A 27,801-nucleotide genomic window follows, 5' to 3' on the forward strand; every position below is an offset into this window, starting at 1 on the left:
AATAGTACAAACAAAATTGAGTATTTTGCATGATTATTATGAAGATTGTTTTGCGAAAGAAATGATTGGATGCGTGAAAAATGGAGGTCTGATCTGTGACATGAACCATCAACTAGTTTTGCACCTCACTACAAGAATCGTTTAGAATGTCCAAGGACTGCTATTCTTGTTATGTGTGTTTGGTTTAAGTGTACTTGACAGTTGAAATGTTATTTTGTCCACAGAATTGTTTTTTTAAACGAAATTAATCGCTTGAAAGTTTGCCATCACTGTCGTAACATAGGTTTCCGCACGCGTGCAACAGCAACAAGTCCTAAATTTGAACTTTAGAATTTGCATATTCATCTTCAACACGATCTAGACATGAAAGGGCATAGAACATCGCTAAGCTAAATGTTATTTAAGTATTATTTTCTCAAAATTGCATCTGCAAACTAAGTTGAAAGTTGCGCGATATGACATGCTTCTTCAAAATTCAGTTACGATGGTGAACGGTTTTGCAAATAATGTTCAGAGTTTTGAAGAAAGATTAGAACTATTTTGCGCGTAGTGACTTAGAGGTGCGGGTGACTACGCATGCGCAGTTACAGAGAGAAATAGTTCAGCTTCCAGCAGCGAAGAAAGATTTCGAGAATGTTTCCGAAGTCTGTGATTTTGTTACGACAGTGATCAACACCCCAGGTTCTTGAGAAAAGGTGAGTTTTTGCTGCTATGATATTCTATGAAGTGAAAAATTAGGCTAAACATTTGTTAATAATAGTTTTTCTTTCGATTTCACCTAGTCAAAACTTGACTAAATGTTTTAACATAGAGGGGGAATCGAAACGAGGGTCGTGGTGTATGTGTGTGTGTGTGTCTGTCTGTCTGTGCGTGTGTGTGTGTAGAGCGATTCAGACTAAACTACTGGACCGATCTTTATGAAATTTGACATGAGAGTTCCTGGGTATGATATCCCCGGACCTTTTTTTCTTTTTTTCGACAAATACTTTTGATGACGTCATATCCGGCTTTTTGTAAAAGTTGAGGCGGCACTGTCACACCCTCATTTTTCAATTAAATTGATTGAAATTTTTGTAAAGCAATCTTCGACGAAGGCCGGACTTCGGTATTGCATTTCAGCTTGGTGGCTTAAAAATTAATTAATGACTTTGGCCATTAAAAATCAGAAAATTGTAATAATTTTTTTATTTTATATAAAACGATCCACATTTACGTTCATCTTATTCTACATCATTTCCTGATTCCAAAAACATATAAATATGTTATATTGGGATTAAAAACAAGCTCTGAAAATTAAAAATATAAAAAATTATGATCAAAATTAAATTTCCGAAATCCATTTAAAGGAACGGTAAGTGTCAATGTTTTCTTTAATTGTAAAAGTTGTATGTTCAATGGAATGGTAAGTCTGAACAAAATAATTACTTTATTTTGTTTTTAGCCAGTGAATGTGGATGCATCAAAATCTTGATAGACATTAAACAAATTCATGTTAGTGAAACTAGTACACATATTGCATCAATCTTTGGTTGAAATCGCTGGTACTTGCATGTTTCATGTGCAAGAGATTCGACCTGATGAACTGGTGGTACCGTTCCTTCGAAGGAAACCGGAGGGGAACTACTATTGCTTTCCAGGGATCGATGATATTTCCTTAGTCCCTGCATCTGATGCAACCATGATTCGTGACCCCACCTTCAATGCCAGGGGGCATTATTTCTTTTAAAATAAATTAATTAACTGCAAGTGGCAACTGTTCTATATGTAACCAATGCCTTTGGTTTATTGTCTTAACAATTGAATGAACCACTTTTGAACATTTGCATTCTTCATGTCAAACCTTATAATACATGTCTGGTTGTTCGTTTCCGAGTTACGTCGGTGATGAACTTTTCATTAATGTTCCTCTTTTTTGGGGCAAAGTTTTCTTGATTTTATCCAGCTTTTTTTCTTTCTGTTCCTGTTTTAGTGTTTGGCATTTTACCTAAGAAGAATCTGGTTGCAAAATCAGCTTCATTTAGTAAAGTTTGTGGGAAAAAGCATAACCGTTTCTTTGTTACAAAAGTGATGTTTCCATGTTACATCGGTGACCATTTTGCATTCTTTTGGGATAACTTTCTAACATTTTGTCTTAGAGCAACAAATCTTTGTATATATGCTATTGTGAAGGTTAAATGTCAATAAGACTGAATGAATGCCATGTATCAACATGTTCTGATCAGGATATCATTAATTAATTTTCATTTTTGTATTGAAATTTTGACGAATGCATGGAACATTGAAAAAAACATTATTTTGTTGTTTGCATGTAGTCATTTCATATTGAACTCTATAATGGCTTGTGATTCAACAATAATAACTGAATAAAAGTCGTTTTCAGCCTTATAAATGCAGTTTTTTTGTCTTTTATTTTTTCCATGTTACACGGGTGATTTTGCACACATGGTCCAAATAATGCTCAAAAAATGGCAAACTAAAGGCAATGTTATATTTTTTCTTGTTTAAACTGAAAAGGTACACCCTGAGAAGTGTGTAAATAGTATTATCAAAGTTTTCTGGGAAGATTTTACTTTTGGTGATAATGTCACAAACAGAGGACGAGATTCTGAGACGCACCCATATGCTAGTGTGCCTGCGATGATACATGTGAATCTTAGTAGTAAACTAATCTGCTTGACAAATACCTTATGCATGTATTGTATTCTACACTAGCAAGGGTGTGCAGCTGTGTTTCTTTTGAGGGGGGAATTTGGATATAATGAGAGATTGCATCAGTTTGTGCATTCGTTATGCATTTGGTTGCTGCTTATGAGCATGCACAAGGGTATACAATCTTCTGAAAAGTATACTTTTGTTATTGGACATAGCTCAGTTGGTAGCGCGCTGGATTTGTATTCAGTTGGCAGCTGTCAGCGTGAGTTCGATCCCAGGTTCGGCGGAAATTTATTTCACAGAGTCAACTTTGTGTGCAGACTCTCTTCGGTGTCCGAACCTCCCCCCCGTGTACACTACATTGGGTGTGCACGTTAAAGATCCCACGATTGACAAAAGGGTCTTTCCTGGCAAAATTGCTTAGACACAGTTAATAATTGTCTACCTATACCCGTGTGACTTGGAATAATAGGCCGTGAAAGGTAAATATGCGCCGAAATGGCTGCAATCTACTGGCCGTATAAAATTTCATCTCACACGGCATCACTGCAGAGCGCCTGGAACTGTACCCACGGAATATGCGCGATATAAGACTCATTGATTGATTTTACAGTGGTACCTGTGGTGTGAGGCCCCTCTGATGAAAGGATTGTCATCTCCCAAAAAGGGACACCTTTTGTTGCTACGGTAGTCCCTATTTTTACATTTAGTCAAGTTATGACTAAATGTTTTAACATCGAGGGGGGAATCGAGACGAGGGTCGTGGTGTATGTGCGTGTGTCTGTGTGTGTGTGTGTGTGTGTGTGTGTAGAGCGATTCAGACTAAACTACTGGACCGATCTTTATGAAATTTGACATGAGAGTTCCTGGGTATGAAATCCCCGAACGTTTTTTTCATTTTTTTGATAAATGTCTTTGATGACGTCATATCCGGCTTTTCGTGAAAGTTGAGGCGGCACTGTCACACCCTCATTTTTCAACCAAATTGGTTGAAATTTTGGTCAAGTAATCTTCGACGAAGCCCGGACTTCGGTATTGCATTTCAGCTTGGTGGCTTAAAAATTAATTAATGACTTTGGTCATTAAAAATCTGAAAATTGTAAAAAAAAAATAAAAATTTATAAAACGATCCAAATTTACGTTTATCTTATTCTCCATCATTTGCTGATTCCAAAAACATATACATATGTTATATTTGGATTAAAAACAAGCTCTGAAAATTAAATATATAAAAATTATTATCAAATTTTTTTTTTCGAAATCAATTTAAAAACACTTTCATCTTATTCCTTGTCGGTTCCTGATTCCAAAAACATATAGATATGATATGTTTGGATTAAAAACACGCTCAGAAAGTTAAAACGAAGAGAGGTACAGAAAAGCGTGCTATCCTTCTCAGCGCAACGAATACCCCGCTCTTCTTGTCAATTCCACGGGCACTGCCTTTGCCACGGGCGGTGGAGTGACGATGCTACGAGTATACGGTCTTGCTGCGTTGCGTTGCGTTCATTTTCATTCTGTGAGTTCGACAGCTACTTGACTAAATATTGTATTTTCGCCTTACGCGACTTGTTTTGTCTTGACCAATACAATTCTGTCGTGACATTCAGGCAGACCATTTGCAATGTAGTAACAACGTGGGCGTCATGTCAAAGCAGGTACCACGTACTGTACCATGAATTAAATTCTTTATTCATAAGCCTGTGTTAGATAACTTAGGTGCATTCCACGCATGTTGGCTTACCTGCCGAACAATAATTACAGGTGTGGATGGAAGTAAGTGGTGCAGCAGACAGAATGAAAGAGGCACCGGGACTGTACAAACAGCTGCTGGGTCAGAAACCGGCCACAGATGTCATCGAAAGCATTAGGCTGGGTTTGTGCGTCCTTATCATATAAGATATTGTATTTACACCTTTGTTGCGCGAAATTGTGCTGTTGATCGAGCTTCGGTTGACATATGATATGTTGGTATGGAGTTATAGTTACCGTATTTTTGGGACTATACATCGCACTTTGTTTCAAAAAGCGGAACCACATTTAGCTATGCACATTAAGTCAATACCAGTCAACAGAGCGTAGGGGTCAAATTTGAGAAAAAAAGTTGCACTTTATAGTCTTGAAATTACGATAGTAGTTTAGATTGGTTAGGGTGAAGATTATATAGAGATAATAAACTTTCGCATCATCAGATAAATACTAGTCTATGGGTTACTACAGTGGTACCAGTGATGTTTAACGCCCCGAAAATGAGAGGACACCTCCCAATAAAGTACACCTAATCTTTCATTCCTCAGTGTCTTATAATAATCAACTAGGCCTGCACCTACATTAATTAATTGTAGGGACACTTAGTTTAGACTGCATGGTTCCAAGGCCAGGGTGTCTGTTTTTTTGCAGATTGAGAAATAGACAAAATTGTTATACCAGGGTCCAGTGCAGCTTTTTTATGCATGCAATTATCGTCAAGTATGCAGAGCATTGCTGCCTAATTGGCAAGTTGAAAATATGACAATTATTAATTACCATATTCTTACATTAGTCTGCTTGTACAGATTGGAGTGGATGTGGGAGAGCTAATAATAAAATAGCTCACAGCCCACTCATACAATAAGACAGTGGAAGAAGCAGATCTGCAAGCAGATGATATAATAAATTAATTATCAAGGCTACTGCGTACGTATGACTCAATTAGCATGCATGCACGTATTAACTATTTGGTAAACCTTGCAAGATCAGCTAATAGATGTTTTTCTGGAAATAACTCTGTCAGGATTTTTCAGCGATGTGGTAGAGACTTACCGTTAGTAGTTTATAAGAGCCCCTTTACCTTGGACAGGTTTATCTCGAGCATATAGAGGATGTTCGCGCCTTTGGTCGGCTCTAACTTGCGATCGGGACGAACAACTTACTATGATGTGAATGCTACGCAGCGTGCACTAAATGTGATACCATTTTTTTCACAAAAATACAAAGTATAATCATCGGAGCCACGAATCGCACTCGATTGCTTGTTGATCACTGGAAGTGGTGGCTATAAGCATGTGTTTTCCTACAATCACGTGACCTCAAGCCAAACCCTTGTGACCTCGGACAAAAAACATGTTGTGAGGCGATCACTACGTGGCACAGTGAGCATTTTCGCTTCAAATCCTGAATTCCAATGAGCTCGTGAACGCTGGTTTTCGAAAGAAAAGGGTATTATATTAATTGTGCAAGCGCTGCATAAACATACACATCGAGTTTGTTGTTTGTTAACCGATCGCAGGATAAACTGCCAATCGTAAGCATGGAACCTGCTCTGGATGCTGTGAAAACCTTGTCCGAGGTAAAGGGCCGTTCTTACTCTTCCAGACTGCTGATAATTCTGAGAGAGATATTTTCGAAAATAGTCTATGAGTGCAACGGTTGGTTACATTTTGTTTTGTGTTTTTGGATGCAGACTTGTAATCTAAAGCATGTAGTTTGTAATCTAAACCATGTAGTTTTGTAGAGTAGTTGATCAACTTTTTGCTAAAGTTGGCAGGGTTAGCATAGAGGGATGAGTTAATTTGTTTCTTGTCAAACTCGCTGCTTATGTAACTATTAGATTAGCGGCATGCATAGGGGCATCTTTTGGACACACTTGCAAGAAGATTAACTCATGCATAATCAAAAAACAAGAAAGGTAAGTTGTTGGAACTTTGTTATTGACAAAATTACGCTACAGTCACAAAATTAATATGTCGACCCAACGGTCTTTTAACACATATCACAATAAACTTGTCTTGATGGAATTCAGTTTTTGCTCACTCGCCAGGAAGCCGAGCGAATGACTGATTGTATGACGAAATGAATGACGTGAAAAGGGAATGACGTCAGCGTCGAAAGAATGTTCTATTTACCTATACTTGTGACTGTAACCTAATTTTGTCAATAACAACGTTCCAACATTGACTTACCTTGTTTTTTTATTCTGAATTTTGGAATGTTGGCAGTCTCTTAGTTTTTGGATTAGCTCATGCACAGTTAAATACCGCAGAAGCTTTTTCTGTTTTGCTCCGAGGCAATTGTCAGTGTCTTAATAATGTGAAATTGTTTTATCACTTGTACCTCTGTTGTTGGTGTGTACATTTATTACATTTTTCCTTTAACAGACATTCATCGGACATTCCCAGAGAACATCTATTTTGTCGACATCAGGGATCCTGCAGGACTACAGAAACCTCTGAAGAATGTTCTCACCGCTTTCGCTCTCCACAATCCACACATCGGTTACTGTCAGGTCTGTCACACAGTCACATTACAGTGGAACCCCCCGTTTAAGACCCCCCAGTTTAAGACTCCCTCCCTTTTAAGACCCTGTTTTCTCAGATTTTCTGTTCATAACCTCTGTGTATTTACCCTTTGTTTTCTCCACAACCTCTTTTTTAAGGCCTGATTTTCTCAGATTTTTGGAGGTCTTAAAAGGGGGGTTCCACTGTATTCTGTTTAAAATGAGCGTTTCTGCTTTGTAAGGTAAAGGAAATTGATGTTATTTATAATATTTTTGACCTAGATATGACATTTTACACAGATCAAGAGAACCATTGAGGTGACGTTCTGTTAACCGTTGACATTGAGGTGACGTTCTGTTAACCGTTGACATTGAGGTGACGTTCTGTTAACCGTTGACATTGAGGTGACGTTCTGTTAACCCTTGACATTGAGGTGACGTTCTGTTAACCTTTGACATTGAGGTGACGTTCTGTTAACCTTTGACATTGAGGTGTCGTTCTGTTAACCATTGACATTGAGGTGACGTTCTGTTAACCTTTGACATTGAGGTGACGTTCTGTTAACCTTTGACATTGAGGTGACGTTCTGTTAACCTTTGACATTGAGGTGACGTTCTGTTAACCGTTGACATTGAGGTGTCGAGTTGAACTATGTTAGCAGCTAGTAGCTAGTATAGTATACTGTGGAGAGTGTGTCAAATGTCATATTTGGGTCAAAAATACAAATAACGTTTATGTATCAATCTTCTTCTTCTTCTTCTTGGCGTTCGCAGAGGTTACACAATCAGTCCTGCACTGGTGATAAATGTTGTCGTTTTCTCCAACTCCTGTCGACTGCCGTATAGTTTGGTCTGCAAGGGAGTTGGTGACGGCCACACTTCTTTTCGTTCCTCATCTAGTAAGGGACATCGCTGTAAGATGTGTTCCGCTGTTTGGTCTTCTTGACCGCAGGCACAGGTTGGTGATGGCGCCAGCTTGAACTTTCGGTTCATGTGAGATGTATCAATCCATTTTACTTGTATTCTTTAAAATTTTATTTAGATTAGAATCGCACACTTTTGTAGTCTTGACTAGCCTCCTATAAATATGAGTTTTAGTCGGCCTGTGGCTTCACGTACATGGCTCAAAGGAGGGAAATCTAATGAACTATTCTCGTTCGTCAAATATTGAATTTTTGCTGTACTTATATTTCAGGGATTGAATTTCATCACTGGAATGCTGCTGCTGATCTTACGAAGTGAGGAGAAGACCTTTTGGTTATTAGACACTCTCGCCCGCTCGCTTCTACCAGGTATGATGTCCACCAATCTCTTCATTCACAGTTTTCTGTTGATGAAAATAGTAGAAACGAAGTCTGGATTCTTTGCTTGGGTTCATTTTGATTAAAGAAAAGGGTGAACATTCGTGGAACGTTTTAATTCAAAACTTGGCAACCAGCTGAACAAGTGCAAATTGTGTGTAAGAGCTGTGAAAAGTTTTTATTTGGCAGCCAAATATTTTACTGCGATCATGGCAACGCGTGTACCCCCCGCGGGTTAGGGGGAGTCCCATATTGGTTGGGACGAGAAAGAATTTACCCGATGCTACCCAGCATGTCGTAAGAGGGGACTAACGGTTCTGTTTCTCCCTTTACCCTTGTTAAGTGTTTCTTGTATAGATTAAATTACATATCTTATCCCGACTCACATCTAGCATTAACCTCTGGTTTAAGTGCCGGGACGCTGAACTACGCTTCACCCCTTAAGGGGAAGTAACCCTAAAAAAGAACAGCCTAGACCCCGTAAACTGGGTCACAGGTCAAGGCATACCGTCACGTGACTGAGCACGCGAGACCGCCGCCGCCATATTGGAATACTTCACTCTTTCCTCAGCGGTCCTAGCGCTAGGACGTTGTTCTCTCGAGCTACGCATTTTGGCTTTCAGCCAGCTGCCTGGTTGGCAGTTTATCTTCACCCCGGTTATTCTTCACGGTCTCTGCTTCTACGGCTGTATTGGTGAGATCGTTCTTTGTTTGTTTTACTTGAATTTTTGCCTTGTGTCCGTCAACTTTGTTGTTGTTGTTCTACTCTCTGTGAGTTGTTTTCAACATGGCGGACAAAGAGAAGAAAAAGCCTAATACTCGACAGTTAGTTGCTGATTCTTCCCCTGCTAGTAGTCAGATAAAGATAAACCCAAAGGGACAACGGTTACTCTTGTAAAACCGGTGTCTAATTTTTCGCTTTCGGTTGATATTGTTGTACCAGCAAGCCCTACCATGCCTGTTCTAAAAGAATCTATAACAGGAGTAGGGCTCGTTCGGCTAAGCCTAAGAAGAGTGATAAGCAAGTTTTCTCTTCCCTTTTCTCTTCTTTCTCCTCGCATATGTATACCATGTTTTCTCAACAGCAGCAACTTGCCGCCGATCTACAGGCTACGCGAGATGAGTTGCGTTCGCCGCCCAAGGGTGTTGGCGATGTTTCTTCACTTTCCCGCATCCGGTTGCCTCCTTTGGCCACAGTCACGTCAGCGGACTTGCGGGCGGGATAACTGGCGCACGCCAGCTTCGGAGAGATGGTCCCTCGGGACACTGTTGCTTCTGCACAGCAGGCACTCTCCTCAGGTACGTTGGGTTCGCCGGTAGCCAGGCTCTTTGGCGAAAGCGTTCCGCATAGACCGCAACTAGTAGCTCCCCCGCCTCATAGGTCAGGGAGTGAAAGTTCGACATACCTGGGGCAAACGACTCACACGAAGCGGAGCTCATGGGGTGTTGACGCGGGAATGCAATCGATGTTACATGGGTTCGCCGGTAGCCAGGCTCTTTGGCGAAAGCGTTCCGCATAGACCGCAACTAGTAGCTCCCCCGCCTCATAGGTCAGGGAGTGAAAGTTCGACATACCCGGGGCATACGACTCATACGAAGCGGAGCTCACGGGATGTTGACGCGGGAATGCAATCAATGTTACATTGATCTGGAGACCAAGGTGCACGCGGGCTGTCTATGACTTCCCCCGTCGGTGTACTTGCGTCACCACTTCCGCCTGGGCAGGAAGTTTGGCTCCATGCAGGCTCTGCACCGAAGTTCTACTTCCGGTTTGCAGTCAGCCTCGCTTCCGGTTGATCATGTCCAAGACTCGGCGAGTCACGCGGACTTTTCGACTCATACGGAAGTGGAGTCGGAGCTCGACGATCATCTCTCATTCTATGATGACGACGTTGAGTTCCAATTACCGTCAAAGCTGAAGCCAACCTTAGCTATTGCAGCACAGGTCGCTTACAATATGTTTCTGACGGCGTTGTTTCATAGGCTGGACTTGTCTTACCCCCACCATCAGCGGTGGGTGACTTCCGCCCAGCACCAACAGCAGCTGAAGGTTTTCAGTTCTCTGAGCCTTCTTTAGTTGCTTATGAGCTCTCTAATATTTTAGCAAGCTTTCCAGGCACGGCGAGCTCCCTGACTGTCGGCACGGTGCCTCTCCTCTCTGCTCATGGTCAGGCTCCAGTCGCTGCTAAGCCTTGGCTTACCACTGTCCGACTTCCACAGGCTAGTGTATCTGCCCTTGCGCGCAGGTTTTCACTCGGCCGTCGGCCTCAGAACCTTATTGACACTTTTGCCCTACTGAGTGCAGCCCTTCCGGTCACGCCGTAGCTGCCCACTCTTAGGGAGGACGGTTACCGTCAAGACAGACCTTGTCTACACAGAAGGTTCTCGTATTGATTTGGAAGAGACAGGCAGGTACCCTCTTGATCTTGCCTCTCTCTCTGAGACACTCCTTTGGACACTCTCTCGTTCTATTAGGTCTTCCCTGGATCCGTTTGAGTTCCGGAATGACGCAAGTGTTAAAGACGTTTCGACCTTAGCTAAGGTCAACACTGAGCAGATGTCTGTCCCGGCACGCCGTTTCTCCCACGCCGTGTTTACACGAGGTCTCTCACTTCCGATTTCGCTTCGGCTGTTTGGGCGAGTGAAGGATCGTACGCATTAGCATCAGTTCGCACCACCACGGTGTTGCGGGTACTTCTGCACTGGAGTTTTTCGGCTACTTCTGGTTCGTCTTCCGGCGTTCCGGGTAATCGTAGCACTTTGTTCTTTCCTGTTCGCAACTTACGACGTCAACCCTTTGGGGTTCTGGGTCGTTGGGGGCAGTGATGCCTTGTATCTTACTTCCTGTTCAGCTTCGCCTGTCTCGGATGATAAGGTTTTGTACGTGATGGCATCTTTTATACAGCTTGCGTCGGTCCCCGCGTCTGACCTTTGGTCTTTCATCGATGAACAGACTAGTTCTGGTTTTTCGGCCAAACTCAGGGTTACTCTCGATTTGGCAGCAAAATTAATTCCAGGTTTTTTTCTTGAAGACACTTCGTCTTTTGAATCTTTTGACAGGTTGGCTTCCTGGTTTTCGGTATGCCGACCAGTAGTTGCTTTGATTTCTGTTTTTGGCTTTGTTACGTAGTCATTTGCCTACAAGCAGACTGATCTACGGGCACTGCGGCTTTCAGCTATTTCGTTCATGCCACTCCAGGCTTCGGCCTTTGTGTTTCCCGCACGTTCGGTTGCCGTCGTTCAACCAGAATCGCGGCTTCCTCGTACTATCTCCATCTGCTCATGCATGGACTGGAGAGGATAACTTGTGATCAGTTGGACTTATCGTTTTCTGTTTCGCTGAGCACACAGACCTCTTTTTATCACGAAACTTTTTCGGATTACTACGAGTCTGATCAGCATTCTACTTAGGTAGAAAGCGGATGACAGACTTTGTTTGAGTAGATAGGCGGTCATTCACGACAGCTGTCGGCCTTTGAATGCACTTTTTTTTGGGCCTCTTTAGGAGGTCGTTCGGACTTTCTTTTAACTTCTTCTGTTTTGGCAAGAAGATTTAAATTCAGTTTGTGGGCAACAGGACTGCCGGTTTTGGCACTCTTGTTTAACTTACTCGACGGGTATTGACAGTCCAGTTCATAGCCATGGTCTTTCTTTGGCTTTTTCTGTCACAACCCATGAGGGTTATGAGTCCTTGTCTTTCTTAGACTTGGACTCTTAACGCAGGAAGCAGGACTGCGTCATACACTCGGTCTTGCTTGGGTAGACACTCAAAGCAGGTCATGCACCAGTAGTGGCCTACTTTTGGCTAATCGTTTGGATCAAGCTGGATTCACAGCTTGGTTCTTTGGAGGTGTTTGTCCCTTATAGTTTAGGAACTTCAGGGACACTTATGCTCTATCTTGAGGGTTTTTTCCTCGCTAATGAGGGCTTGATATCCTGTACTCAGGTATCACCCGTTTATCGGGAGGAGATTGGTCACGTCTTTCTTGAGCTGACGTCTATCTCCTAGGCCTGGGGGGCTTCACGCCTTCCCGAGGTCTCACATACTTTCACATTATGTTTTGACGGTAGCCTACAGGGTTCGTCCTATTCAGTTTTGAGCGGACAGCCTTACGTACTGATCGTTCTGTGTTCGGCACAACAGCAAGCGCCCACTTTGACGCTTGCTCCCTTCCTTGTCGATTTAATTTTCATAGCTACTTGCTAGTGAGAATTAAGTTAAGACTTTTGCCGCTTTTGCTTAAAGTGTAACTAAACAGACATTTTGAAGTGTCAGCTTTACTGAACTGCTTTATGTTTTGTCCAAGTATAGACCTGTAGAAGCGATACTGGACGATTTTTCCAACGTTTACTGTGTTTTCTGATTTACTACGATTTTTTAAAAGTGTTGAACCCATTTCAGATTTACCTGCTTATCTGTTCTTGATTTGATACTTCCAAAGAACAAGTGGTACTTTGAGTTCCGGTTTTATATTTTAACCAATCAGAATTTGGTTCCTAAATAAAATCGTCTGCTGCCTGTCCCAGCAGAGTCGGCAACAAGCACTGCTTGCCACATGTGTGATGTTACCAACAGAAATAGCCATAAATTGGGCAAGGTAGCAATGTAAATGAATTGGATCTAACTAATGTGCTTGTACTGCATCTCTGGCCTTTGAATTCACTCCAAATGTACTGGCTCAGCGTGAGAGGCAACATCCTGTCGAAGTCGTAAGCACGAGGCTGACTGGGAGATTATTATTCGAAGAGCATGCTGAAACGGATTGTAAGTACAATATTTTACATGTTCTCGACATTTCTGTTGATCTTTCCTTAACTTTAATTGTTTCCTTGATTTAAAACCCTAGGGCTTGTATTTTCAGTTGTGATACTAAGCACGTATCTTTACCACAGTATCCGATCACTTCACACTTGAATTTTGGAATGATGAAGTGGAATTATTTCTGGATCTAATTTATTCCTTGTTCCCCCCCTCTCGATTCCTTTTTTCGCCACATATGTATTGTCGTGTGAGGGGGTAGATGCGTGTACTGGCTGATTTTTGTTTTTTTTACTTCGGTCAGATACAGATGATTGGAAAAAAAAATTGTCAAGGATTTCAGAATTTATCAGATCTGTTCGAAGTTTTCACGGGATGGGTCCCGTTACAATACAGACTGAATGTGCCCAAGATGAACTTTTGATTAAACATACACACACAAATGAATCTCTTGAGTTTGTTATACGGCGAATGTCCAGTTTCCACCACCACGTCTGTGGTATGTTTTTATACTGTTTGATTGAATAGACTGATGTGCATTCTCTCGCAAATGTGCGCGCGTGTGTGTTTGTCTGTGCCTCAGACTTATTAATCAAAGATGATGTTGCACATTGCAGATCTATGCGACAGGAGCAAGTGGACAAGATAGCTACATTTGTCTGAGCGAAGATCCAACGGTAAGCTCTTTTAGCCGAAGACAGCGAGCCTGGGTGCATGCTTCTATCATGTTCGTGTGAGTGCTGCAGGGCTATTAGACGACTTTTCATTATTCTTGATTTGGAGATCCATGCAGGGTATTAGAAAGTGCAGAATATACACGTTTGAACAAATACGATGTGTGTTTGCTCTGAAAAAAAGAAAAGACGCAACAAACAAACATTGTATTTGTTTAAAGTATCACAAATATTTATTACCTGTATCTGCATGTTTTGATAATGATGAAGGGTAAATTACTTTGACGTGTGCTTTTTTTTTTAACCACACTGATAACGAATGATAGAAACACAGACACACTTAATAACATATCCACAAAAATTGTAACAATAAATGTAAGCTGAACAATGCCTGCAACACATTTCAGGCCTCAGAAGGAAGTAATTATGAGATTCAGACAGAGAGAGAAAGCCCAACACGAAACCAGTTGTGACATTTTCTATTTCATTATGAAATATTAAAAACACGACAACAACGTATTTCCTGTACTTAGTTTCGTGCAATTATGGATTGCAAAGTATGTCTAATTGAGTGGCATAAAGAGGCACAGTTGCATGAAAAACCAACTCGGATCTTGACTAGGATCAGGATTTTACATGGACACAACCTAGAATTTAACATCCTGGGGGGAGGGGGGTACTGCGCCTTTCACATCAAGATGTAAAGATCTATTTTAAATAATACTTATTAGAAGGGAACAAAATCAAACAAACTACAACAATCGTTCTGAGGGGAGAGAATTACCTCTTCCGAAGAAATTACCTCCCTTGCTTTTCTTGTCGTGACTTATGTAGAGTAAAGTGAATAGAAAGTGAATCAGTCAGTAACAAAAAAAAACCACAACATTTCTTAAGATCAATGAGGAGTCTTGAAGTATTTGTCAATGTTAATCTTGTATGCATAACAAACAATATATTACGGATTGATAATTAAAGAAAATCGTCTCTTCTACAGGGTTGACCCCCCTAAAAAGGACACCCACAACCATGCAAATTACTTCTGCATCTGTTGAACCAATTATTTTATATATGGTATTCATTAACTTCAGTTTATGTTCTGCCTTTCCAGTAAGTGGCAATTTTGTAAATTGAATGGTCTGACTTTTGTGCAATTTTAATTTTTTTCTCCAAATTCGGGGGTCGACTAAACAGAACGAGTTTTGACATTGAGCGGTAGCCATTTTTACCTAATTTAAACCCTTCAGGCTTTTACCTTTTTGATTATTTTGAATGTCTGAGTATGTAAAAACATCCCCTTCAACCCCCAGGCTATCGATGACCTGAAGAAAGCATGCAGTTACAGCTAGGTTCAGGGCAATCCTCAGACACGAAAGCGTTGGTGTCATTGGTGATGCAAAAGTTAGATAATTTAACCTACAAATTTGCCACTTTGTGAACTGCACATGCATAAAATCAAGTTTAAGTATGCTGAATATGAAGTTATCCAGTCAATTGGTGTAGAAGTTATAGCATTTCTGTCAGTTAACAGTATTTAAAATCTCCAAAGTAAAATCTGACATATTCGAAAGTTTTGCATAAACACCCAGACAATTTTTACGATACTCTCCTAAGCTTCTCCACTTCTCAGCCCTGTCTTGGAAATGAATTCGAATAAGGCAGTCAAAATAACTTAGTTTGGAGCACCCATCAATCAGAATAAGCATTAACTTTTGACACAGGAAATATCTTCTACCGAAAGCTCTCCTGGTTTTATTCTACATTTTTCCTGCATAATGGTAACAAATTTAATGATAAATCTAAACAACGAAATGACTGTGTTAAGATGAACAAAGTTAAAAAAACAAAGGATTACTGTAAATGGTTTACGAATCGAAATCTAAACAAGTTTTAATGATAAGTAAAATGATAAAAAAATAAAATAAAAAAAAGCTAACGTCCTCGCATTTGTCCAGAATTATTCCATGTTTAACATGGGAATAGAGGGATAATTGGTCTAAAGAATTTTTAAAAAGGAGGGTTAGGGTAACCCTAACCCTCTTTGGACTATCTGTATGCAATGCCCGCTATAGGTGAAAGACTTTTGTGGAAGCCATGGAAGAATGCATCGCTGTTGTGCTGGTTCAGCTTGAGGTCCTGTCCTAGCGAATATCCTGCACACACAAAAACACGACTTTTTAAGCCACTTATGTTGCATTCCGTGACATAGCTTTGTTAAAACCGTGTGCCTGATAATAATGACAGATTTTGTTGATATACATTTTTTTTAAGACACCCCATATACAATCTCTTTCAACATAGCTTACGAATCACCAATGTGTATACAAACGCAAATAACCCACAGGTCAATAAATTACTTTCCAGAGAGAGAGAGAGAGAGAGAGAGAGAGAGAGAGAGAGAGAGAGAGAGAGAGAGAGAGAGAGAGAGAGAGAGAGAGAGAGAGAGAGAGAGAGAGAGAGAGAGATTAAAACTAGAAAATGTGTGCTATATAAAACAAGGATAATCTCTGTCAAATCTTCGCTTGTACCTGCATGGTGTTTACTGCGCTATAAACACAACCTGTTTTATTTCATTTATTTATTTATTTATTTTTGGGGGGGGGGGGGGGGGGGATGTTTTGTGATGAGGGTTTTTTCAAAGCCTTTACTGCTTTAGTCATTGAATCCACCCGACTTCGATTTATTGTTCAGTGATGGGTAATTGTGTGACCAACTATGTAAGTTAGTGATTGTTCTGGCTTCATACAATGACATTGCATTAATTTTATAAGTGTATGTGTGTGTGTTTCAGGCAAAAGCTGATATTGCAGTCCTAGTTGTATGCAGTACCTCTGCTTCTTCGTTCAGGAATCAAAGTATACAATCTAAACCGATTATTTTGTTCAATAATGTTCAGCTTACCATCCCGAAGAAGGCAGTAACGTGCCGAGATATTGATTATAGATAGTAACGTACCTAACCTGGTTACTGGTGTGTTTTCTTTTTATTTCAATAATGTAAATGTGTGACAACTTGCAGGGTACTTGATGTTCAGAGCAATTTTTCTGGCAAAAGACCTTTTATGGATCAAAGAAAACTTTTGTCATGGTGCACAAGTCAATCAATTTGGTTGATAAATAATTTGTGCTGCATTTTCCCTGGTTCCAAAACGTAGTATGTATTACCACATGTCCTTACCTGTCATTTGCATCACATGATTCTCTGCAAGCAGTCTTTTGTGGAAATACGTCATTTAACACTTGCACTTATAGTAGCCTAGGTGGCTGTGGAACAGTAGATATGCAACGACAACGAACAACAAAAGACAAAGTGTGGAGTACACTCATTTTTCTTAACATAGTTTCTTTGAGAATGTTCCAAGTGAAAATCAGGCGTTCCTAGGCCTGATATCACAATTTCTTCTCAGAATCAGGAGGGAAAAAACTGTTATATGGCGAGATGTCGTGACAAGAACAGACAGCAGCAGCAGCAACAACAACATTGCTAAATCGTCGCTTTAACAAAATTTCATGTTTAGCATCGCAGACAAAGCACGGCTACTGATCCGACCAAAGCCACACTTCATGCACGATGGGCACATTGTTATGGCCAGCTTGTTAACGTGCGCATTGTGTATGTTTTACATAGAATTGAATGTGTTTGTCGTTGTGTCTGTCATCTATCCTAGTCGTTTGATTTAGAATAAAGCAAACTTATTACAATGACGATTTTCTTCGGTTTTTGATGAAGGATTGGCATCAAGACTTTTCCTATTTTCCAACTCTGCCACCATACACTGGCCGTTCAGGTCTGCATGTCGACCACATGGTGTGTGATCAGATTTTTCGGACATGTTCACAATGCTTACATGACAACCAAATGGAAAATCAGTTGATATTTGTTATGTTTTTGTGTTAGCACAATCTTCATACAAGTAAACAGAAACAGTTTTGTTGCAAACAGAGCCTTCATAAGAAAAAATGCTTCTAAGTCAAAATACATACCCCTTTTTCGTATTGCGTGTGTGTGGCCAGGACCGTGACTTCTGCTTGCCTCGACGTCTTCAGAAAAGACACAAAATGCCAGCAGGCGTATGTTCTTGGAGCACTCAGTATGCCGTCATCTGCAAACAAATAAATACAAATTATTCAATTGTGTAAATAAAGAACAATCATTTTAATATTACAACAAAAAATTCATATAACTGTAGTCTTCACCAGAGACATCCACTACACTATCTTTAAATAAAACTGCCGTAAAAAATTGAAATACTATAAAACTTACCCCCACTCAGATCTATTTGGGATTATTCAAGTTTCAACCATGAAACGATGCCGGTTTGGACAGATCTGCTAGTTTGCCGCTGAAACTGAAATCAAAGGCGATCTTCAGAACTATTTCTAATCTTGTATTTGTGATTAATATAAAATACTGATCTTCCCAATAGAAGCTGATGTGTATACACATGACCAGGACAAGGTATTTTGTTACAGGGCATTTACGCAGACGTCGCAGTTCAAAATATCGTTTTAGATCTGATTTTGTACAGCAGCCTGTGTGATTCAGAATCGTCTGCCCTTTTTCGGTTTAACATTTTATGGACGATTCCTATGAGACTGCTCAATCATAACTGATGACAAATTCAGAAACAGATGATGGTTTCAAGTAGGCTACAGTAATGATTCGTTAAAAATGTCAAGCCACTCGTCGATCATTCACACTCAAAGAACCCAAGCCAAATCTGTTCTGGTTCCGAGCAGCTTTTTCCAACTGAGACCCTAATTGTTACGCATCTGCCGCGAAAAGATAGACCACAAACAAGCGGCACTGTACCATGCTTTCGTTTATGTTGCTAAACAGATTAAATGTGCATTGTAAATGTGCTTACAGCAAAGAAATGCATCCTTACTTACCACAAAAATACTGGTACCACATTCATCGCACTTGTGTCTTCTTACCAAAACCTATCGATATGTTTGTTTACGATATATTGGTAATTACTAACCGTTAACTATTTTTCAAAAATCTGAAATGACTTTTAAGAATCAAAGAAAGATTCGCTAAAACGGTTGACTTCAGAAAATAAGCAATATTTTTCTGAACCATGAAATAAAAATCGAAAACTCCGTTTGATCTTTTATTTTGGTAGATTGATGACAACAGCCGGAACTGAAAGTACCAGAACCAAAAATTAAGGGCATTAATCAGGTAAACTAAGAAGATTGTCGTTCCTGGCGCGCACTTCACATGTCCGTCAAACAGTGTCCGAGTGAGAGAAAAAAAATTTTTTTTCGCAGTTCGACAGTATATGAGGCCCTTCTTCATATCAAAGTGTAAAGGTTGCTGAACGATGTTTTTCCTTTTTGCTTGTTTAGTTACACTTTAAGCCGCATTGGTTTGTTGAGGAGCAATCTCGGTTCATTTTTTGATGAGAGGTTGCAGTCTCGCCGGTCTACAAATTATTTCCTTTGTTTTCGGTTTTAAGACGTTCTTTCGACTCTTCTTTGTAAAGAGTCTAGTTTGTCAGATGGTTTTTTGCCTTGCATCTTTTCATTGAACAAGGGACAAGTGTTTGTCTCTGGTTCATTACGAACATTAGCGTCTACCTCATGGGACTATGGTGCTGTGGTTTACTCAAGCCATAATCCTTTAGTGCTTCACTCCTCGGAGGGTGTTTCACTTGTGGTCATTTGGAACTCTTTGTTCTATTCAGGCGGGAGACGCCGCACAGGTTCGTTTTGTTTTACTCGCTCGCATCGGAAGACATGTCTTGTTGTCTTCCGAACTTTCACAGCTCTCTTTTGAGTTAGGACTGTCTTCCTGGTCTTGCTGTTTGCAAGAGATTGTTCACTCTTTTCGTCAGCTACGATCAAGACAGGTCAGTGAGTTTGGCGCTCTTTTCGGCTTCTGGAAGACGTAACTCACGAATCTCTGTTTCTGTCTGTTACGCTGTACTTGTAAAACAAGTCATCCAGATGTCTGGCATTGTTGCAGCGAATCTTAAGGTTTTTCACTAGGCTGTTTCACTCAGGTCTCAACAGACTTTATGTGAAAGGGTTATTTATCTAATTTGACCTTATCTGGTGATTTTTTACTATCATTAGCAATCTATGGGTGGTTGCGACCAAAAAAAAAAAAAAAAAAAAAAAAAAAAAAAAAAAAAAAAAAAAAAAAAAAACAAAAAAAAGTTCACGAGGATGCTAAGATGTTCCACGAACTTTTGTTGTTGGCGGAAGACGATGTTTCATTAGTCTGGAGAAACATCGTTCAGAACTAGACAAGTCATTTCTCTTTTTACGCCCAGCGTGAAAAGGGCCCTGTCTTCAAGCCTTTTGTCTTTTGTTTACGTACTTTTTGGGTCTCACGCAAGATATTGGGTATTTTGGACATACTCATTCTTGCATGGCTCATTTTGGAGTGCCAGACCAGTTCTTTGGTTCTTTCGTTTTGGACGGATAGAGTCAAATTTGTGCAAGGAAGCACTGGCTAGATGGGCTTTCACACTCATTAAACAAGCTTATGAGTGTGGCAGTCAATGGGGGGGGGAGCGTTCTGTCCTTCCTCTGAGTTCGCCTAGAACTCATGGGGCCTGAGCTTGGGCTCTTTTTTCAGCGGTTCTGCGATCAGGCAAATCTCGATCGGCCTCACATAGGTGTTTTGGACGTTTTTTAGGACGTCTTTCTTTATTACTTTTGGGGGGTTTTCTAATACCCGCTGGGATGGTAGTGGTTGCTTACCAGTCATGGTTGAAGCAGGCCGGTTTCTTACCAGAAATAAGTGAGTTTCACTGAGAATCTGTTTACTCGTCAGGATGGGACCAACACCTTTCCGGCTTTGGTAGCCGCAGGGCAGGTTCTCTCCAACTTGTAGAGTGAGTTTCTTTCCCACCACCTACATTAGCAATCTGCTAGATGTGAGTCGGGATAAGATATGTAATTTAATCGAAAATTTTAAAAGTAAATTTTGATTTGATTAATATACTTACCCGACTCACATCGTTAATACCCTCCCGCCTACCCCGCTCTAATTTACCCTAAAAATGAATGTTTCGCTTCGTTTCGAGTGAAGTATTCCAATATGGCGGCGGCGGTCTCGCGTGCTCAGTCACGTGACGGTATGCCTTGACCTGTGACCCAGTTTACGGGGTCTAGGCTGTTCTTTTTTAGGGTTACTTCCCCTTAAGGGGTGAAGCGTAGTTCAGCGTCCCGGCACTTAAACCAGAGGTTAATGCTAGATGTGAGTCGGGTAAGTATATTAATCAAATCAAAATTTACTTTTAAAATTTTCGAATATAGTCAATGTTTGTAAAGATTTTAGTCAAGCAGTATGTAAGAAATGTTAAATCCTTTGTACTGGAAACTTGCATTCTCCCAGTAAGGTCATATATTGTACTACGTTGCAAGCCCCTGGAGCAATTTTTTGATTGGTGCTTTTGTGAACAAGAAACACTTAACAAGTGGATCTATCCCATATCCCATCTCCCCCCTTTCCCTCGTCGCGATATAACCTTCGTGGTTGAAAACGACGTTAAACACCAAATAAAGAAAGAAAGAAAGAAAGATTAAAGAAAAGGGTGAACATTCGTGGAACGTTTTAATTCAAAACTTGGCAGCCAGCTGAACAAGTGCAAATTGTGTGTAAGAGCTGTGAAAAGTTTTTATTTGGCAGCCAAATATTTTACTGCGATCATGGCAACGCTTGTACATGGACCATGAACTACAGTGGAACCCTCTTTTAAGACCCCCCAATTTCAGACCTTTCCCCTTTTAATTAAGACCTTGCTTGTTGAGATTGTCTGTTCATAACCTTTGTTATACTGTTCAAAAAAAGAAACGCATAGTTGCTACTTGCCAAATTTGTTTTATTTTTCGAAAAAATTAACAGAAAATCCAATATTTAGATTATTTGTTTGAAATTTGGTATGGACACAGTTGAATGCACACACAGTTCATTTGCATCTTCAAATCAATCAGTCAATCAATACGATTGGGTGCCGAGGCTGTCAAGTCAGTAGGGGGTGTGACTGCCTTGAGCAGCAACAACTGCCCGGCACCTTCTGGGCATGGACTGGATCAGATGCCGGATATCTTGCTGTGGGATGGTGTCCCACTCCTCCTGAAGTGCCTGCAATAGATCGCGGTGATTTGCCGGCGCTTCTTCTCGCCTGCGCACACGTCTGTCCAATTCATCCCAGAGGTGTTCTATCGGGTTCATGTCTGGCGACATGGATGGCCAGGGAAGCACCTGGACATGGTGGTCGGTGAGGAACTGGGTGGTGAGTCGTGCTGTGTGCGGGCGAGCGTTGTCCTGCTGGAATATGGCATCCTGGTCAGCCAGAAGAGGAAGGGCGTGTGGGCGCAGAATTTCCTCCACGTATCGCTGGGCAGTTATGCGCCCTTGGACGTGCACCAGGGTGCTCCTTCCAGCGGTATTGATCGCCCCCCACACCATGACGCCTCCACCACCATGAACGGGTGCCTCATCCACACAGTTGGGCGCGTAACGTTCGTTTACTCTCCGGTAGACCCTCCTCCGACCATCATGTCGCTGGAGCAGGAAGTAGGACTCGTCGCTGAACCACACGTGTCTCCAGTGATTCCGGACGGTCCAGCGAAGGTGCTGGTTGCCCCACTGCACTCGGTTCTGGCGATGGCGGCGGGTGAGGACAGCTCCTCTGTGAGGTCTGCGAGCTCTCAAACCAGCTTCATGCAGGCGGTTCCGCACGGTCTGGTCCGATAATCGGTGTGGCCCGGGGAGAGCCTGGACAGAAGATGAGGCCGACAGGAAACGATTCCGGAGGTGGCGGAGCCGTATGAAGCGGTCGTGAGCAGCAGTTGTCGCTCTTGGTCTTCCCGCTCGTGGCAAGTCAGCAACGGAGCCAGTGGCTTGAAACCTGACCCACAGTCTACTGATGGTGCTCTGGGACACGTGGAAGTGCCTGGCGATTGCACTTTGACTTTGGCCTGCTTGTAAACGACCCAATGCAATTTGGCGGTCTTCTCTGCTCAACCGGGCCATCTTTCGTCGCTGAATTGTCGTCTGATTTCTTTGTGGCGAACAATCCGCTTTTATGGGTTTTGGAAGACATGGTGAGAGCTCAATATTCCCCGAGTTTCACGAGATTACACTGAAGCATGACGAGTGGTCATGCCAAATGAGCAATTTTGACATTGTAGCCACTGATAACGCATGCGTCACGTGCAGAGCTCACTTGTGGCAATGGACGAAAGGTCGACGACCAGATAAACATTTTCTGCAGTTTGGTGGATATCCTTGTAGCCATATAACTAAATTATCCAAATATTACAAGCTATGCGTTTCTTTTTTTGAACAGTATAATTTACCCCCATTTTAAGACTCCCTCCTTTCGTGGGTTCGAACCCCGGCCGGGTCATACCTAAGACTTTAAAATTGGCAATCTAGTGGCCACCAAACTGGCATTATGGGGTTAGTGCTAGGACTGGTTGGTCCGGTGTCAGAATAATGTGACTGGGTGAGACATGAAGCCTGTGCTGCGACTTCTGTCTTGTGTGTGGCGCACGTTATATGTCAAAGCAGCACCGCCCTGATATGGCCCTTCCTGGTTGGCTGGGCGTTAAGCAAACAAACAAACAAACAAACCTGATTTTTGGAGGTCTTAAAAGGGGGGTTCCACTGTACCAACAGTTATTTCCAGATTGTGTTTCCTACATATTTTATAATGACGTGTACTGTGATATATAGGTCGCAGGTTCGAATTCGGGCCGGGACGGACACGGGTCAACTTTATGTGCAGACCCAGAGACGGAAGCCATGTCCCACCCCCGTGTCATCACAATGGCACGTAAAAGACCTTGGTCATTCTGCCATAAGTGCAGGTGGCTGAATACACCTAAACACGCAGACACCTGGGTAGCGCGACTCCGTTGCTGCTAGCTTTCCACTGGGAGGAAGCGACCCGAATTTCCCAGCGATGGGACAATAAAGTAATGAAAATGAAATGAAATGAAAATGAAAAATGAAATGAAAATGTTGACATGTTGATTCAAATATCCTTATATATATATCTTCTCTTTGCAGATTATTACTCCGCAGACATGGTGGCGGTGAAAGCTGAACAAGAACTTCTGGGGGACATTATTAAGTATGTGGTTAACTTATGTGACAGTGATTTTTCTTTATAAAGATCATGGCAGTATAAGTCGTAGGTATAATGGGTAGTCACAGCTTCCCGCGATGTCCCTAGCATCGCTGGTTGACACGACGAGGTTGAGATGGCAGCAATAGTTTAATAGGTACTGCACTTCGCGACTAACTCAGTAACTGTGAATAGTCACAGCAAGATCGCAGGAACTCTAGCGTTTGCTAGGAAGATTGCATCTACAGCTGAGTATAATAGTTGCAAAACTTCACGGCTAGCCGCGACTTGATCTTTGGAACTCCAGACTGCTTGTTCAGGAGCTTGCAGCAAGGTCATATTGTTATAACTGTGATGAAATGTCACGAACTAGAGCTGGATGGTCATTCAGGGATGAGTTTGATATATGTTGTATCCTGCACATGTTGATTCAAATATCCTTAGAAATGTTAAAGCAAGTCGCACGAGACACTTTCCATTACACACTAAAAACAGTCGTAAAAAAACACCCAACTAATATTTTAAATGTTGGGCTTTTTGACTCATGTAACCCAATTTTGTTTGCGCATTTCTAAAAAACCACCCAAAAAACACAAACTTTTAAACACAATTTAAAAAAGAATGTTTGAAACTTTTTTCAGGTGGAAAATGCCAGACCTCTACCGCCACCTGGATGAGTTGGGTCTGCACTGGAGCCTAGTTGGCATGAAGTGGTTTATCTGCCTCTATGCTGACGTTCTGCCTGTTGAGGTGAGTCTGTGTGTGTGTGTGTAAAATAATATAGCACAACTGAGGTGTGCTGATTGATCAAGTGCAAGTATTACAATGAGAAGTACTGCCTTCCAAACACATGCAAGTGTTGGTATCCTTGTAAATTCATCGTTTAATTAATCTGCATCCTTCTCCAATAAAAATTTGTTGCATTTGTGTAATATTCCTCATGATATAAATTATATCGTCGGTGAAATCGTGGGACCTGGTAAGTGACTTGGCGCCAAGAGTCACTTACGATCGAGGTCCCTCGATTTCACTGACAATACACCTCTCCACAAAGAATGCTTATCGCTACCTTTCAGACTGTGCTACGGATATGGGATGCCATGTTCTATGAGGGGTCAAAGGTCCTGCTGCGTGTGGCCGTGACCTTGGTCAAGTACAACAAGGATAAGTTAATGAAGACCACCAACTTTGCTGATGCTGTGGATATCTTCAAGGTCATGGTCGGCGAACCTGCTGTCCTCAACTGCCACACGTTTATGGAGGTGAGCTATTGGAATACCCCCTTCCCCCCTTTTACAGGGAGACACAGACAGATACATGTACAGACAGAATCCCCCTCCCTTAGGTTGGTTGTCGCGACATTGTTGCGCTACTGTATGGCTCAGTCTGTTTGGTCGGTTCCGATTACCTCCCATGGATGCGAAAACCGATATGACCGTTTTTCTTTATTTTTCTCTCTGTTAATTCACCAGTGGCTATGTAACATGTGTTACAGAATTGCACCAGTGGCTATGTAACATGTGTTACAGAATTGCACCAGTGTGTAAGGGTTAAGACCTACACAAATCTGACAAAATCAGGTCTTAGAGAGGAGGGAGTGTTAAAATGGGGTAAATTTACAGAGGCCATGAACAGAAATTTGTTTAGGAAAACAGGGTCTTAAAAAGGAGGAAGACTTAAATTGGGGGGTCTTAAAAGGGGGGTTCCACTATACCTACTCACACACACACACACCCTGATTATCACAATATCAGTCTTCCTCACATAAACTAACAGTATCTCAGGTTTAGTTGTTGTTTTTGTGTAAATGGAAATGTTTTCAAAAATGTCTTATGAAACTAATTTGCAATTAATACGAATATTAAAAGACATAACCACTGCCTCCTATGATTATTGATTATGATGCACATAGGTTGAAAACCTGCACAGTTCTATCAGATAAGTACGTACCGTACCTTTTGTAGCAGTGCCAATATTATTTGTTCAGAAACTTTCTTTAATTTATTGATGGATGGATGGTTGGTTGGATTGGATGAACTTTTTGGATGGATTGAATGATTGATCTATCGATTAGTTTAGTTGACTGGTGATGGTGATAACTGGATTGATCATTAAATCACAAATTGTGATGGATTTGCTGTGAGGTAAACCTTCATCTTAATCTGACTGTTGCAGAGTATTTTCAAGGAGACAGGGTCCATGCCCCGAGCGAGGATTTCCAGAATGAGAGAAGAATGCACCAAGCGAGTACTGTAATAATAATGGCAATATATTAAAGACTTGAACAAGCAAGCGCAAGGCCAATGTGCAGTTTCACTCTGAGCCAATGGGATAGGATTAGATTGAGTCCTCACTGGTACAGGGGTACATGCGACGAAAGGGCACCCTTAGTAGGACTTAAAAAGCTGAATTACGTGTCCCTACATTTCATGATGGGCATACAGTGGAACCCCCCTTTTAAGACCACCCAATTTAAGACCACCCAATTTAAGACCACCCAATTTAAGACCACCCAATTTAAGTCTTCCTCCCTTTTAAGAACCGGCACGGTTGGCCTAGTGGTAAGGCGTCCGCCCCGTGATCGGGAGGTCGTTGGTTCGAACCCCGGCCAGGTCATACCTAAGACTTTAAAATTGGCAATCTAGTGGCTGCTCCGCCTGGCGTCTGGCATTATGGGGTTAGGGCTAGGACTGGTTGGTCCGGTGTCAGAATAATGTGACTGGGTGAGACATGAAGCCTGTGCTGCGACTTCCGTCTTGTGTGTGGCGCACGTTATATGCCAAAGCAGCACCGCCCTGATATGGCCCTTCGTGGACCCCCCACGGGTTAGGGGGAAGAATTTACCCCCAGCATGTCGTAAGAGGCGACTAACGGATTCTGTTTCTCCTTTTACCCTTGTTAAGTGTTTCTTGTATAGAATATAGTCAATTTTTGTAAAGATTTTAGTCAAGCAGTATGTAAGAAATGTTAAGTCCTTTGTACTGGAAACTTACATTCTCCCAGTAAGGTAATACATTGTACTACGTTGCAAGCCCCTGGAGCAAATTTTTGATTAGTGCTTTTGTGAACAAGAAACAATTAACAAGTGGCTCTATCCCATCCCCCCCCTCCCTTTCCCCGTCGCGATATAATCTTCGTGGTTGAAAACGACGTTAAACACCAAATAAAGAAAGAAAGAAAGAAACACTCCCTCCTTTTTAAGACCTGATTTTTTCAGATTTGTTGGTCATAAAAGGGGGGTCCCACTGTATTTCAGTCATGATAAAAAAAAGATTAAGGCACAACAGAATGTCAACTTTATTGGGAGGTGTTCGCTTGTCGCAGGAGCCTCACATCACAGGTATATAACCACTGTAATAATTATCTGCATGGTGGTAAAATGTTGAAATATTTTCAGCATTTTGTATGCTTGTTTGTAACATTTTTTGTTCTGTATTTTTTATGTGATTTTTGTACTTATGATGGTGTCTTGCCAGGACTAAGTTGTTCTTGAAGACGAAACATTTTGTTAAAATTGTAGGTATGGTAGATAAAGTATTTTAATTTCAGCCATATCATACACATCATGCACTTTTTCGCCTGATGTTCAGGCCACAAATTGTCCAATGCAAGAAATCTTACTCGCGTATATCGATACACTTAAGTCATCATCATTTTGTTAGTATGGAATTTGAGGTACACATGGGGAAAGGTGCACATATTTTATATCTGCTAATTAGTATGAGCTTATGTATTATATCCACAGTCAGAATATAGTGTGATTTGTTTTGTTTGAATTACCTCACAATTTTATGATTCTAGTCTGGAAAAAGTCAGGCAGCCTTTTTGGTGAATGTTCGTTCATTGAGAGACCGTTTCTTTTGAAGAGGACTGTGAAGCGACTTTAAATTGTTGATTAATTAGAAAAAAACCACAGTAAACACCAAGTTCCAAAGACTTTCGGGCCACGCCCTTCTTCAGTGAAATGAATGTAAGCAAACAATGACGTAAAATTCTTGATTAAAAAAGAAAAAAATCGTCATGTAAAACGTCACAGCCAAACGTCATAAGTTTCGTTCTCTCTCTCT

At 41.3% G+C, this 27,801-nt stretch overlaps 1 protein-coding gene across 1 annotated transcript in view; it reads left to right on the top strand.

Moving 5' to 3' along the window:
* Positions 1-27,792, top strand: part of LOC138946387 (growth hormone-regulated TBC protein 1-A-like) — a 37,292-nt gene extending 9,500 nt beyond the window's left edge. Inside the window, exons 4-10 of the mRNA XM_070317967.1 lie at positions 4,417-4,528; positions 6,789-6,916; positions 8,103-8,199; positions 23,677-23,740; positions 24,376-24,484; positions 24,811-24,996; positions 25,910-27,792. Of these exons, the coding sequence (XP_070174068.1) occupies positions 4,417-4,528; positions 6,789-6,916; positions 8,103-8,199; positions 23,677-23,740; positions 24,376-24,484; positions 24,811-24,996; positions 25,910-25,990 (777 nt within the window). The 3' untranslated portion in view covers positions 25,991-27,792. The remainder of the gene's footprint in view (positions 1-4,416; positions 4,529-6,788; positions 6,917-8,102; positions 8,200-23,676; positions 23,741-24,375; positions 24,485-24,810; positions 24,997-25,909) is intronic.
* Positions 27,793-27,801: the final 9 nt, after the last annotated feature.

Source organism: Littorina saxatilis, linkage group LG13 (assembly GCF_037325665.1).
Source record: "Littorina saxatilis isolate snail1 linkage group LG13, US_GU_Lsax_2.0, whole genome shotgun sequence".
NCBI lineage: Eukaryota > Metazoa > Mollusca > Gastropoda > Littorinimorpha > Littorinidae > Littorina > Littorina saxatilis.